We start from the raw sequence: 14,396 nt of genomic DNA, 5'->3' as shown, positions 1-14,396 counted from the left end.
CTGAACCAGGGTGTAAGGGTTGTCGTCTGGAGATAGAGAGGAGGACCAAGGTGCAGCGTGGTAAGTGTTCATATTTAAATGGTTTTAATGAACACTGAAAACAATACACGACAAACGAACAGTCCTGAACGGTGCAACAAAACACAGAACAGAAAATAAACACCCACAACCAAAATGGGGAAAACAGGCTACCTAAGTAAGACAACGAATGACACCTGCCTCTGATTGAGAACCATACTAGGCCCAACACATAGAAATATAACAACCTAGAAAAACAAACAGACTGCCCACCCCAACACACGCCCTGACCATACTAAAACAAAAGACAAAACAAAGGAACTAAGGTCAGAACGTGACACAGGGTCCTTTTGGTTATTGGCCCAATGCTCCTAACAGTTAGACTAGAAAGACTAGCCACTAGCCAGACATTTCGATTGCATCAGGTTCAACTAATCAGGATCAACAAATCTCAAATCCATTCTCTTCATTTGATGTTTCACACCTAGTAAATGTGTTGCTAATACCCTTAGAGTTGTTGATTCCTGTGTCATAAAGGCAGGCCATTTTAATATGGATAAACCGTTTTATTGTCTAAAAACCCTCCTGTTTCCCTCATGTGTGCCTCTAAATATGTTTGAATATAATTGTAATGCCTGGGCATGGAAATACAATAAAATTACAAAAAAAGTGCATGTTTTGGAAATAGTCAATAAAGATTTCTCCATCCTTCCATGCGTATCCCCATTGGATTTTATGTGGAGCCACCCCAAAAGTATGTTTTGGAAGTCATGCACCAATAGTACTAGCAAAAAGAGACCCACCTACTCCAAAATGTTTGATTGTCACCTGTGTGAGGGTTGGTGTGAGAGGTCACTTGAATGCCAATCATCAGTAGTGTGATTATGATGTAATTGCAATGATGCTTCTTCCACCCACCCAAGAACAACAACAGGGATGTCTGTTCTCTCTTGGGGCTTCCCTGCCACACTTCCCCCCTTCCCCACACACACACACACACACACACACACACACACACACACACACACACACACACACACACACACACACACCCTGGCATCAGCACCCCCGCCCCTCCAACTCGCCCCATAACCGTGGTAGGCTGTCCAGTCAGTGGCACATGCAAAAGCCTTTAGAGCAGCAGCTGCCAAGGCCCCCCCAAAAAACTGCATAATAAAACTGTTATTTATAGAACCGGAACAGCCTTGTAGTTTGTCTTGAACAAACCCCAGAGGAACCGAGACACTCAATCCTCATCGACACTTACTGTGGCAGCAGCAGAGAGAGACTACTGCGAAGCAGCACACACCCTCTCCCTTGCTCTCCCCTGGCTGCATGTGCGTAGTGTCCTTATGCAAACCAGTTCGATTTTTAAAAAAATCTGCCACATGAAAGCTGAAAAACGTATTAAGAAATGTAGGGGGAAAAAGCATACAACATTTTGTGGTGAAGAAAAAAACTTAAACTCTTCCCAATCTTCCTCATGATGTCATTGGGAAAAATCTGGAACATTATTAAAATATACGCAAAGAAAAAGAAGAGAAGAGAAAATCTTGTGACACTACACTTGCAGCATGGCAAAAAAATGTGTCCCTCGCTTGTTAAATTTAAAAGAAATTGGCTGTTGGGATAAAAATGTTACGTAGATTTAAAAAAGACAGCTCGACATTGAGGTAAGAGTAGGTTTCGAGTGAACGCGCGATGGGTTTTTGGATCGACACCGTGTGTACGAGGCATACTCTGTTGATTAGTTTGATGGAGTGGTCACCTTCCATGAGAACCATTGTGCTCCCCCAGTTCTCACACTAGGGAGCCGGAGTGTGAGTGGGATTTTCCAGAACGAACCGCCGCTGAAACCCTCCATTAGTTCATAGGAAGGCTCAGTGTGTGCGGCCTGCGTCTGTCCTTCCAAAGCGTGGGAAACACAAACATCCCTCCATCTCCACTGCTAATATGCTGTGGCCACCATGGCTGCTGAAACTGCGAAGGAGCATGGAATATGTAGTTGTGTGCATGTAGTTGTGCACAGACTCTTGCATGGCCTTAGCAGTAGAACAAGTTATTTCATCTGCCTATCAGACTTGGTATCTGTTTTTAAGTCGATGTATGAATGGCAACATATACTGTAAGTGATGACGTTGAATGGAAATTTGTTAGAATATTCAGGAAGATGTTGCATGCAGACTAGAGTAGGGCTAATCTCTGGTCCTGGAGGGCCAAAACCCTGCTGGTTTTCAGTATTCCTTCCAATCAGGGATCTACAACAGCAAGTAAATGGACTCTCGGATCAATCAATGACATTATTCATCAACTATCTACCAAGTATAAAAAAAACAGCAGACCTTGAGGACCAGTAGGTGAATATCCCGGTTGCACAGTATACAGATGCAATGTAACAATCATAATGCAATGATGACTAATATGCAGTGGTGTAAAGTAACTAAGTAAAAACACTTTGAAGTACTACTACTTTGGGTAGCTACTTGAGTATTTATATTTTTGACTACTTTTACTTTTACCCTACTACTTTTTACTGACACCTACATTTTCCTGACACCTAAAAGTACTAGTTACATTTCGAATGCTAAGGCACGTGTCACGACTTCCGCCAAAGTCGGCCCTTCTCCTTGTTCGGGTGGTGTTCGGCGATCGACGTCACCGGCTTTCTAGTCACTACCGATCCATTTTTCTGTTTCGTTTTGTTTTGTCTGATTACACACACACCTGTTTTACATGCCCTCATTACATTCCCCATTTAACCATCTGACATACATTTCTGTTCTGTCAGTGATTGTTTATGTCGTTAGTGGTTATGTTTGTGTTAGAGTTTTGTTGTATGTTCCATTTTGGAATTTTGCTTTATTCTTTGAGTAAACTCAGTTGGATTACTCCATACCTGTGTCCTGCACCTGACTCCGCTTTCACTCTTGACCCAATCGCTGACAGCAGGACAGCAATATGGTCCAATTCACGCACTTATCAATACAACGTGGTGTCATACCTACTGCATCTGCTCTGGCAGATTCACTAAAAACAAATACTGTGTTTGTGAATTATGTGTTGGAGTGTGCACCTAGCTGTCTGTAAAAACAAATCAAAAAAGGAAAATAATTTTGCATCATATGATTCAAAATGCATCATATGGGAATGATTTCTGTATTTTGAAAGTTACATATCTTGAAAACTTGCTGACAAGCAAAACATTTTGGGACAATGTCAACAATGGACTAAAGAAACAAATATGAGACAAGTATGACAATTGAGTACTTTTTCCACCACTGTTCTTAAGTACATTTAAAATCAGATACTTTTAGACTTTTACTGGGTGACTTTAACTTTTACTTGAGTCATTTTCTATTACCATATGACAATTGAGAATGACAATTGACAATTTTTGCACCGCTGCTAATACGCTACATTTTTTAATCATTGATCATTGACAAGTCACTGAAGGTGCTACTGTTCACTAGAGCATGAAATAGAGATGGAGAGCAGTCATACACATGACAGAGAGCTAACTATTAATCAGATGTGATCTTGTATCTCTTAGCCAGCATGGATAGAATGCAAGAATTGCAAGAATTTACAAATATTTGCCATATTCTAATAATTCTCATGTGCCAACATATTGCCATGGTCCATGCCGTGGTGAAACTTGAACTCCTGTAGATGTGAAACAATTGGATGATGAAACAATCAGAAAAACAAGGTAAAGCAATTCAGCCATTCTTGAAAGTATTCGGAAAAAATGTTGAAAAAAATATTCAGGCATTCATTCTAAAAACGCCTGGTCAACTAATGTGAATTCAACATGAAATCATCTTTTGACAACATTTTATTGCGACAATCTTTAGAACATTTCTCCTATATCTGCCATTTTCAATACACATTTCGCAATGATATTTCTTGCTGCACTGGTTTTGTCAAATTAACCTGGGTCACCTACTGCACAAGTAGGCTACCTAGCTGTTCCACCTATGAACACCGGCGGTAACCAAAGTCTGACAACGGGCGAGTTGGTTTTGCATTGCCTAGTGCCCGGTGCACTATTATTCCTTACGTCATTTGTCAACTACTGCTTAAGACTGCCTACTATTTGTAATGATAATCTTCATAGTTATACTGCCATATCGTAGCGAGATTTGCTGAAAAAATTACTAGCCAATGTTTGCAATGATAACGAGAATATAATCGCTATTTTGACTGCCTGTATGTGTCTTGCTTGTGTTTGATATGCTTGCCTAAATATACTGTTACAACAGACAAAGTTTGCACAAACATGTTGACCATGTCTTTAGTGTAGCCTACAACATAAGGTTTCCCCTCCATGTCAATGAGGGGGAAGCGGCAGTGGAGCAGTGGGAGCACTGAGTCGAAGCTACTTAGGCAGCAGTGTCCAGCAGCTACATTTAAAAGAAATCCTGCACATGCATAGAGATCTCTGTATCAAAGGCAACTGCAAGTTGGATTCCAGAAAATCCGGAACCGCCACCACTCTTTTTAATAAAGGGAATCATATATTTAAATATATTGGTCTCAATACTATTGGACTTTTAGCCTGTTAGGTTGACCATGCAGCCAGCAACTAAAAACACGGTCAATGAAGCATGCCGCTGGTTCTACTCTGATTCCCTCTCAATCTTCGTACTCAAAACCAAAGGGCTGGGTCTGGGAATCATTCACTCCTGTCGGCCTGGTTCAAGACCGATCTTCTCTCTTGCCACAATGGGTCCTTGAATTAGACAATGTATGGCAGGCTCACGGGTATTGAGGGTGTACGGCCCTGAAGCATGCTGGTCCGTCATCGCCGTGCGTGGTGCGGTACCCGAGCAGTAGCCAGGCGCATTGTCCAAATCCATCAGTGTCGACTTTCGGTCCAGCCTGGGTTTCAAGGAGGGAGAGAGAGTGGGAGAGAGGGAGAGAGAGAGGGTGGGGCATTTTCAGAGTGCGGGTCATTTTACCCTCTAGTAATCAATAAGATGGTGACAGTGGCCTCCCAACTCAAGATCCTATTCAGTATGGCTGAACACTGGGGCAGCAGTAGCTCGAGGTTGAAGAGAGACGGGCAAGTAACTGGAGGTTTGCCTTTTCGAATCCCAGAACTGACGGGGGGAAATATGGTGTGAGCTGGCAACTGAAAGGCTGCTGGCAACAGAATAGCAGGTGCCACCTACTGCTGTTGTGCCCTTGACCAAGCGATTAACTTCAAACCAGCTGCATGGACAATGTCTGTGGCAGAGAATTTGCTTCCATCCTCCTCTGTGTGAATATATGATGTCCAGGGGATTAGGAATAATGCAAGACAGCAAAAAGACACATTTAGGATTCACATTGGACAATAGATTTGTATTGTTTCGTGTTCTGTTGGGGTTGTTTTGTGTAGCCTACAGTGAGAGTTATCCAACATGAAATGATAATTGAACTGACACCACACTACAGATATTTTTGGGATGAACTACATACCCAGTAGGCACAGACTTAAGTTCAACTTCTATTTTTTTTTATTTACAGTTGGTTGAGTTGTCAGCTAATGTGAATTCAACATGAAATCAACAAAAAATGTCAAACATGACATTGGATTTAGGTTAAAAGTTGGGTGAAAAAAATGGTAAATTCCCTTACATAGATGACTTTTTGCAAATTCAATCAGTTTTCCATTTACTTGACATTTACTTTTTTTGTTGAAACGACTTGCAAACAGCTTTGATTCAACCAGTTTTTGCCCAGTGGGTAACGTTGATGATTTGTGTTGAAATTCCAAAGAAAGAGCTGATGTTTTTTTGCATAATGTCTGAACACAAAATAAACCTCTCTCTGGGCTAGAGCCCTTGTAGGCAACATGGATCACATGGGTCAGTGGTGTCATTCTAACAGAAAGAGAACAATCAATTTACCCTCAACCTGAATGATATGATAATTATGGAACTGTTGTGAAGTGAGGCCTTGCCAATCTTTAAGACCAAAGACAATTTGAGGTGAAACTTTTGGCGAATGAATGTTTAGTCTTTTGGTATTTCAAGACAGCAAATACTGCCACTCTGTGTTTCAAAACAGATGGTGCCTTAGTAGCAATATTCACCTCTCCAAAGCTCATCATATTGCTCGTGAATAGAACTTTAGACATTTCCAACCTTAGACCATAGGTCGGGCAGAGTTTTGTATGTGTTTCAAATATAGATAGCGTCATTGCATATCGCTGCACAGCAATGCATTAGGGAAGTCAAGCGCAGGCACTTGCTTCTTAAGAAAAACGCGCACTGCAGTATGCAGTTGTCTCACAAAAGATGACGGGTTTACTTGATGACAAAGTGTTACGCCAACAGAATAATTAAAGTTGTTTTTCACAAATCACCGTCTTTGAATTACAGCCCTAACATGTGTCCGATTTGACAACTTTCTTTAACTCAATGTCTTCTTGCGTGTAACCGGGAGGATGCATAGGCAAGCGAGGGATATACGTGGATATACGTGGTATCCGCTGACCGCTATGTCACCTCTGTGGCATCAATGATGTTTGTGGGATCTGACACGCTTGATAAATCGAATGAACCATGGTCTTTTGAGCGTAGGTCTATAACTGTTTCAAATCTAAGACACACCTCTAGTCTTCTGATCTAACCCGGTGGATTATAACTCAATAACCCAACGGTTAAAAATAATCCAACGTGTGTTCTGTCCATTATTTACCCAGTGCTGGTTTGTTTTGAACACAGCAAATTTTAGAGTGCAAATCAAAGCCGTTGTATATATTTTTAATTCAAGTTTTGGGGGCTCATATTTTAAAGTTACACCTTATTAATTATTTCCCCAGGAATCAGCAGGTATGTTGGTGCATAGGCTGAATAGGGTATGCGTTCAACTCTATACAGCTGGAAGACGAATAAATCATTATAAATAAAAACAAAAAAATATTTTCGTTTTACAATTATATAATTAAGGCCTGCCATGACAGCACATCTTTTGGAATGTTGTTTGATACACTTTCCCCCACAATATGGTAATGCTGAGTGGGTAATCATTCCACACAAACTCTGTTGCATCTAACAAGTTAGGTCTTGATTTCTTTGGAACTCATTGTCCAACCTCATTTCATCGCGGTGGGCGGTTGGCATTTTTATATAGTCTCATGTGTCTGCCAATGTCACACTTCAACAGTTATGAAATACATATAATTTCTCATTTTCAATCAGTTGAGTACTGTTTTGGATTCAAACCAATCCTAGTGGCACATGGTATAACAATAATGTAATCTATATTATTATCATTAATTTAAGCCACAATGACCAGTATGTGTATCATTTAATTAATCATGTAGCATGACGTGCTCCTCAAGCCGCAGGTACGGGTAAAAAACGAAATTGGCAAGTTACAGGAGGGAGGGAAGACCAATATGCAGGTGGTCATGACATCACCAGTGGCTGGCTATAAAGTCGGGAGTACTAATTCACAGTTAGAGTAGCACTTGGGAAGCTTGGAGTAAGGACAGACAGAGAGACATAGAGTACCAACTGGTTACCAACTGATATCATTTAGCCTGCACAGAGGAATCCTTTTACAAAACTTGTCAGAATGAACATCTCGCATTTGGTGGCTTGTGGACTTATGATCATTCTGCTTTCAGTGAGGACAGGGGCGAAGCCTCTGACACCAGCGCAACAGAAGGTGAGGTCACTTCATTGATGTGCACGCTGCAATTTGTAAGCGGAATGCGTGAACATGAACAATGAATGCAAGTGTATAGGCTACTGGAAATGTATATCTTGGCATGCAGGCTATAATGGCTTTACTTCATCATAAACTATAGACTACTGTTCCTTTTTTAACACAGTACGAGTTGGGATGATATTAACAATATTCATAATATTGTTAAATGTATTAGTATTAAGTCTAACGACTATTGCATTTCAATTACACTGCTCATGTTGATATGGGTTTTGTATTTATTTTATTTGACCTTTTATTGTATGCTTCTCAACGTATGCATAGGCTATTACAAGAAGGAAAGGCTTGTTTATCAGGGAGATATATGGAGTGATATGCTACTCTGTTTTACACAAATCTAAAGACTACTTTCTTCCAAGCATCATTTTGATATTCATGCTGGTACCCAAGCGCGCCTTGAGAAGCACTCCCCTGGACATCGGATATGAGGAGACGGGGGCCTTTACGTCTAACCAAATGAGCTTTTGCGGTTCTTAAAAGTAATATCGATGTATAAGGCGATACATTTCATTGTGCTGCGTATTTTAAACCAGAAAACGTATTTTCTCAAACGTTTGGTCATGCGAGCACGAGGAACTGAATATTCTTTGCACGAATAGTCCTAACACTATGTAGCAGTGAGTAATTAATATCCCACAGCACGCGCACCTGTCTTTCCGCTGCATTCATGAAACCCCAGGAGAAGGAGACTTATTTCTGACTAGTGTTCATCGCCTTATTCAACCAATATACACACCGTTTCACATGCGTTAAAGTGCAAATGTAGCCTATGATAACACCCAAATTGAGGATTTGGTTTTGAAGGATGGGCCAATAAATTGCAGCATTTAATAGGATTTCTATTCAGTAGCTAGTCGCTACACATTTAACAGTGAAGGCTGCTGAGAGGAGGACGGCTGATAGTAATGACTGGATCGGAGCAAATGGAATGGCCTCAAACACATTACACTAATTCCGCTTCAGCCATTATCACGAGCCTGTCCTCCCCAATTAAGGTGCAACCAACCTCCTGTGCCACACAACGAGTTCTGACCTGTCTTTTGGTGTCTCCAGACACGAATCAAGTCTAGGCAGCACTAACATTATACTAGATGTAGCATAATTGCGTAAAGTTTGATGTGGAATAAACATAATTACTTTCATAGGACCAGTTGAAAACGAAACTGTTGTGAAAACGGCAAGAGAGTGAGTTTACTGCTTGCCAAAGTAGGCAATTGATTTCCCGAATGCACAGCTGTATTGCCGTTTATCAGAAAAATTCCCAGATGAGCTATCTGCTGACAGGTGCTTACCCAAGTCGTTTCAATTAAGAATGTAGTATCTAAAGCGGGTGTCTTGTTTCTGTGTCCCAGTCTCTTAGAAGTTTGTTGGGGGAGGAGCTTTCGGAGTTCCTGGCATCTGAAGAGAGAGAGCGGAGGATGGAAAACTTGCGCTCCAGGGTACGATTGCTGCGAGACCTGCGCATGGAAACTCGCGCCAAGGGCATGTGGGCGCGCTTGCTGAACGACCAGCCCAGTGCACGGAGACACAAACCTAACACCAAGAAAGGGGCCGCGGCCCGGAGTGGCTGCTTCGGACACAAAATGGACAGGATAGGCACTATTAGCGGCATGGGCTGTTAGAGATGGCGCATCGAGACGTATCGGTAAGTAAACCTAACCTCCCGCGGCATATCCTTTTCTCTATGCGTAATTGCACATCCTGGGATTAAATCAGGAAGAACGTCTATCAACACTACCTTATGATGGGAGACAAAAAGGCGACCATGGGAAAACAACCTAATTTAAGAACAGTTCCATAGGCATTTGCTACAAAATCCCCAAATGTAGGCTAACTCATGAGTAACTCAGTGCATATTTCAGATGAGACACCCATAGACTATAGACTAAAAGAGTAGTGTAGAACAGTTTGCACTAGTCTAAATGTGACCGTCTGCCTTGATTTGGTTTTATGTAGCAACATTTGAAATAGTGTTTTTTTTACATTGGATAAAAATAAGCTACTCAGAGCTAGAAAATTGTATATCATACACTTCAGTTGAGGAAAAATGGGAAAGTAATTCTACTTTGAAAGTTTATACATTTTTAACCCCACTTTTGATAAAATGGTCCATGAATCTTTTGGTACCCCTACTGGAGAGCTCTTCTATGTCTACACCCATTCAGCATCATTCACACTCTCTAAAGCCTTAGCCCCACCCATCACTTTAAGGATTCACACTTGAGGCCATGTGGTAAACACATACTATGTCAAATAAAATAAAGTTGATTTGTCACAAGCACAGGATACAGAAGGTGTAAACAGTACAGTGAAATGGTTACTTGCATAGTAGCAATATCAAAAACAGAGTGTCCAGAAAAATATTTTATAAATATTGTATCATTATTAGATGACAGTTAACCATCATACTAGTCTAAATTGATTGGTCATGTGAAGGAAATGCTATAACTACCCCCAGGCCACATCTAGCTAAGTGGATGGGTCACTGTTGTCTGGACATGTTATACATGTTCATGAAATACAATAGATGGCCATAATCACCCCCAGACACAGCTGGCTAATTTGATGGGTCATGTAATAATCTGGCCGAAGTGGAGTCTTTTGTTTAGACATGTAGCTAGTAGCTAACTAGCTAAACAATCAACCGGCATCATCCCAACTCGTACTACTACCAATACAAACATTGTCATAGCTGTAGTATGAATATGCAGGTAGCTAAAGCTAACAAACTAGGTTCAATGTAAGCTAGCTAACATTAGGCTATAACAAGCAATCCAAATGGAATTCTGATTAAAATAATATTACGACAAAGATCATACACATAACGCTAGCTAGCAAGTCACAAGCTAATGTTTGCTAGTTAACTAACAGTACACTTTAACTTGCAAAAAAAAAATACTTTCTGCCAAAATGTATATCTAAACATGTAGCTAGACTCTTACCGGTATACATGGACGAATGCTTCACAGCAGACTGGAACCATTTAACTTTGTAGTTACATCTTTTTGGGGCCAGCATTTTGTCAAGTGACTCTGGTTCACACTGACCATGGCGTGTGCACAAAGTAAACCATACATTTTTCCAATTGATCTGTCGAGAGCGCCTACTACATTCAGGCCATCAATGTTGTTGAGAAAAGTATTAAAACTTTTCTAGTTCTCGATGGCTAACATTATATCTTTCAAAAACGGCGCTGTAGAGAGGACTGTCAACACATACTGAACTGCTCACGTTATAGACAGAAGCATGCTAAATGGCAGACCAATCCAAACTCATCTCCCTACATATCCAGCCCATCCATTATCTCAGCCAATCGTGGCTAGCAGGAAATATACTGTCTTTTTCCTTGGCTAAACCAACTAGGCTCGTAATTTAACAATTTTATTCTTATTTATGGACAGAATACACATTTGTTATTAAGGCACATGAAAGTTCACATGTTCCAGAAGGTATTTCTGAAAAATAACAAATCTGATCAAAAAATAGATGTTTACGTTCAAATGCCTCTGCTGTGAAGTAGTGACGTGCGACATACGCCTAGTTTCCTGAAACGAGTCACAAATGTCACAAATGTCAATGTGTCAAATGTGAATGTGCATGTGAGCCTGTTAGTGGCCAAAGGTCAATCTGATCTGAGAGGTCAGTGGGGTCACTATGAAACATGTTGCAACTGACCAATAGTGATTGAAACAAAGTTAGGGTTACCTCAACCTTCAGTGAAGTGGAAATCCTATAGCCTAATCCTTTTGGTTTAGGCCTACTGACTACTACAAGCAAATCTTATTGAGACTGCATTTAAAAGAAGGATATAAATTAACTTACAAATGCATCTGCTTCTTGATTGAAGTCATGAATCAATTCCCAAGCAGTCGTGTCCATCTATATGCGCTCTGCTTATGCATTTATGTGGGACAGTGTGAGAGCAGTTTAGGGAAGAACAGCGTGTCCCATTGATGCTCTATCATAACATTATGCTGACTGCGTTCTCAGGACAAAACCCCATAGAATGAGATCAGGAAGCCCCTCTTGAAATGTTTTAAGTTCGTGGGAAGTAATCCAAATGAATTGGCCATACTCATTGCAGTACATCACCATAAGTAATCATAGGTGTTGGCTGAAGTCAATGGGATGGATGTGAAGACAATGAGGACATGTAGATGTCAGTGTTAGGCCATTGATAAAGTATAATGCATTGTGTGTACGTGATGAAGTCACTGGCCAGTCTCTATGTGTGTGAGGGAGAGAAAGAGAAATAGAGTGAAAGCAGGTTCCTCTCTTTGTAGATGGATGGACACACACACACACACATGGCACCCTAAGTGCCTATGTTCAAGGAAACCCTTTTTGCTAACAGTGAAATCCTGATGGGGAGGGGCTGTTGTGGCACCTTCCTTTGTCCTGACTCATATACTGTTCATATGTGACTAAGTGTGTGTGTTTCTTGGGCAGACACCTCTCTTCCTCCCTTTCCCAACTTTAAAGTGAGAAGTGGGTGAGGAGGACAGGAGGAGAGGAGTATTAGGCGGTCAATTCAGTATTGTGTAAGAGGCAAAGGGCGGACTTCATGTGCTTGTTTGGAGTGAGTAGACCAGAGTGGTGCAGTGAGACTTCGGTTAGAAAGCTTGTTTTAGAGGGTGACACGGATCCCCTTTATTTTGTGGTAACATGTCCATATCTACATCCAGTTTTCTTTTAACAGAACCATCCGTCCAGAGTTTTCACTTGACAAAGACATTTAACCATGTTTTTTCCTTCTCCCCTCTCTGTACAGCATTCAGACGATGGGTTCGACAACATGGATTCAGTTGGTCCTCGCCTGAGGTAAATGCCTAAAAAGTGATGGATTTTCGGTATAAAAAGCCACCATGACCAGCATTTTCGAGGACTGAGACAACAATGATAAAACCAACCCATATGTATAACATTGGTGTAAAACCTAGAAACCGAAAAGCTGTATATTGTTGCTGCTGCTGTAAATTCATGTACTTTCATTCCTGCATAAATGTATTTATGTTTTAAAAACTATTTATATGTTTATAAAATAGATATTTATAAATATTCATTTTATTTATGTAACATTTTGAAATGGATGCAAACTGCAGGTAAATTCTGTTTGTAACCTTTTTTGTCTTAAATAGTGAATGTTTTCAAAATGATTAAAAAAAAAATTCCAGGCACTAACGAGTCTCCTCCCAGTTTTTGTATATGGAGAAAACATAGTTTCTGGTGAAAATAAACTATGGAATGTGGGTGAGACTGAGGCTTTATTCAGTGATAGTGCGCCACTTATGTAGGCCAACAATTCTCTCCATTGAGTGGTCCCACTGGGCACCAACTGGTTAAATCAACGTTGTTGCAACGTAATTTGTCAACACATTGTGATGTGGAATCTATGTGGAAAATATATTGGATTTGAAAAAAGTAATCATTAAACTGTTGTTTTGTGAAATTTCAACATCACGGTAACCGATTTTCAACATTGACAAACCTTGTATAAAATATGTTGAATTTGTTCCTCTGACACAACATAAGATCTTAAACTTAATATGCACTATAAGAAAAATCTTTAGGCTAGAAAGTAAATCTATCTACAGCTACCATTTTGGGCTCCCATTGAGAGTTTTAACCAAGCCCAGCGCTGCTTAGCTTTGATATTTGTCACTGTCTATCACCAATGTGCTATCGTGAGAATGATTGAGAAATGTCCACTTAATAGTTTCACTGTTGCAATTAAAGACAAAAATCAAAAATTCCAAGGGGTAGGTTTAACAATTCCAAAGGGTAGGTTTAATATCATCAATGATGATATTTAGGTCTATATAGCATTTGGGAAGCCATCAACAGCTATTGTTTCAATTCAGCCCATGATTAAACAAAAATTAGACAGTACATATAGGGCTAGCGTTAGAGCTTTGGTTGATTTCAAAATTGAATTTATAAGTTAAAAATATGTTGGATTCACGTCTCCATCTCAATCAAAAATATGAGTTAACGACTAGGGGGCGATATTTACATTTTTGGATGAAAAACGTTCACGTTTTAAACAAGATATTTTGACACGAAAAGATTCTCGACTATGCTTATAATTGACAGCTTTGGATAGAAAACACTGACGTTTCCAAAACTGCAAAGATATTGTCTGTGAGTGCAACAGAACTGATGTTACAGGTGAAACCCAGATAAAAATCCAATCAGGAAGTGACGGATTTTTTGAAACCGCCTCATGCCAATGACTCCTTATATGGCTGTGAATGAGCTACGTATGAGTTTACGTTTTCTACGTATTCCCCAAGGTGCCTACAGCATTGTGACGTCTTTTTACGCATTTCTGTTGAAGAATAGCCGTAAGGGACCATATATAGCAAGTGGTCACATGGTGTCTCCCGCAGAAAATCTTGCGTAAAATATTGAGGTAGCCATTTTTCCAATCGCTTCTTATGAGAAACCAATTGCCTCTATGGATTTATTATCGAATATATATGTTAAAAACACCTTGAGGATTGATCCTAAACAACGTTTGCCGTGTTTCTGTCGATTTATTATGGAGCTAATTTGGAAAAAAGTTTGGCGTTGTAGTGATAGCCATTTCCGGTCGATTTCTCAGCCAAGCATGATGACCAAACGGGAGCTATTTCGCCTACAAAAATAATATTTTT

The 14,396-nt window shown here is 40.2% G+C and overlaps 1 protein-coding gene across 1 annotated transcript; it reads left to right on the top strand.

The window, feature by feature from the left end:
• Positions 1–7,483: 7,483 nt before the first annotated feature.
• Positions 7,484–12,928, top strand: LOC112234285 (C-type natriuretic peptide 4-like). The gene is made up of 3 exons (XM_024402348.2): positions 7,484–7,680; positions 9,093–9,385; positions 12,512–12,928. Exons 1-2 carry the CDS (start codon positions 7,588–7,590, stop codon positions 9,360–9,362), a joined length of 363 nt encoding a protein of 120 aa, XP_024258116.1. The 5' UTR covers positions 7,484–7,587; the 3' UTR covers positions 9,363–9,385; positions 12,512–12,928.
• Positions 12,929–14,396: the final 1,468 nt, after the last annotated feature.

This window comes from Oncorhynchus tshawytscha, linkage group LG05, assembly GCF_018296145.1.
Source record: "Oncorhynchus tshawytscha isolate Ot180627B linkage group LG05, Otsh_v2.0, whole genome shotgun sequence".
Classification (NCBI taxonomy): domain Eukaryota; kingdom Metazoa; phylum Chordata; class Actinopteri; order Salmoniformes; family Salmonidae; genus Oncorhynchus; species Oncorhynchus tshawytscha.
Note: the sequence above shows the minus strand (reverse complement) of the source record. Positions and strands in the feature narration are given on the sequence as shown.

Coding starts and splice junctions, on each gene's coding strand:
- LOC112234285 (XM_024402348.2), top strand. CDS start 7,588: ATGAACATCTCGCATTTGGTGGCTTGTGGACTTATGATCATTCTGCTT. Junction 7,681..9,092: donor TGACACCAGCGCAACAGAAG/GTGAGGTCACTT, acceptor TCTGTGTCCCAG/TCTCTTAGAAGTTTGTTGGG.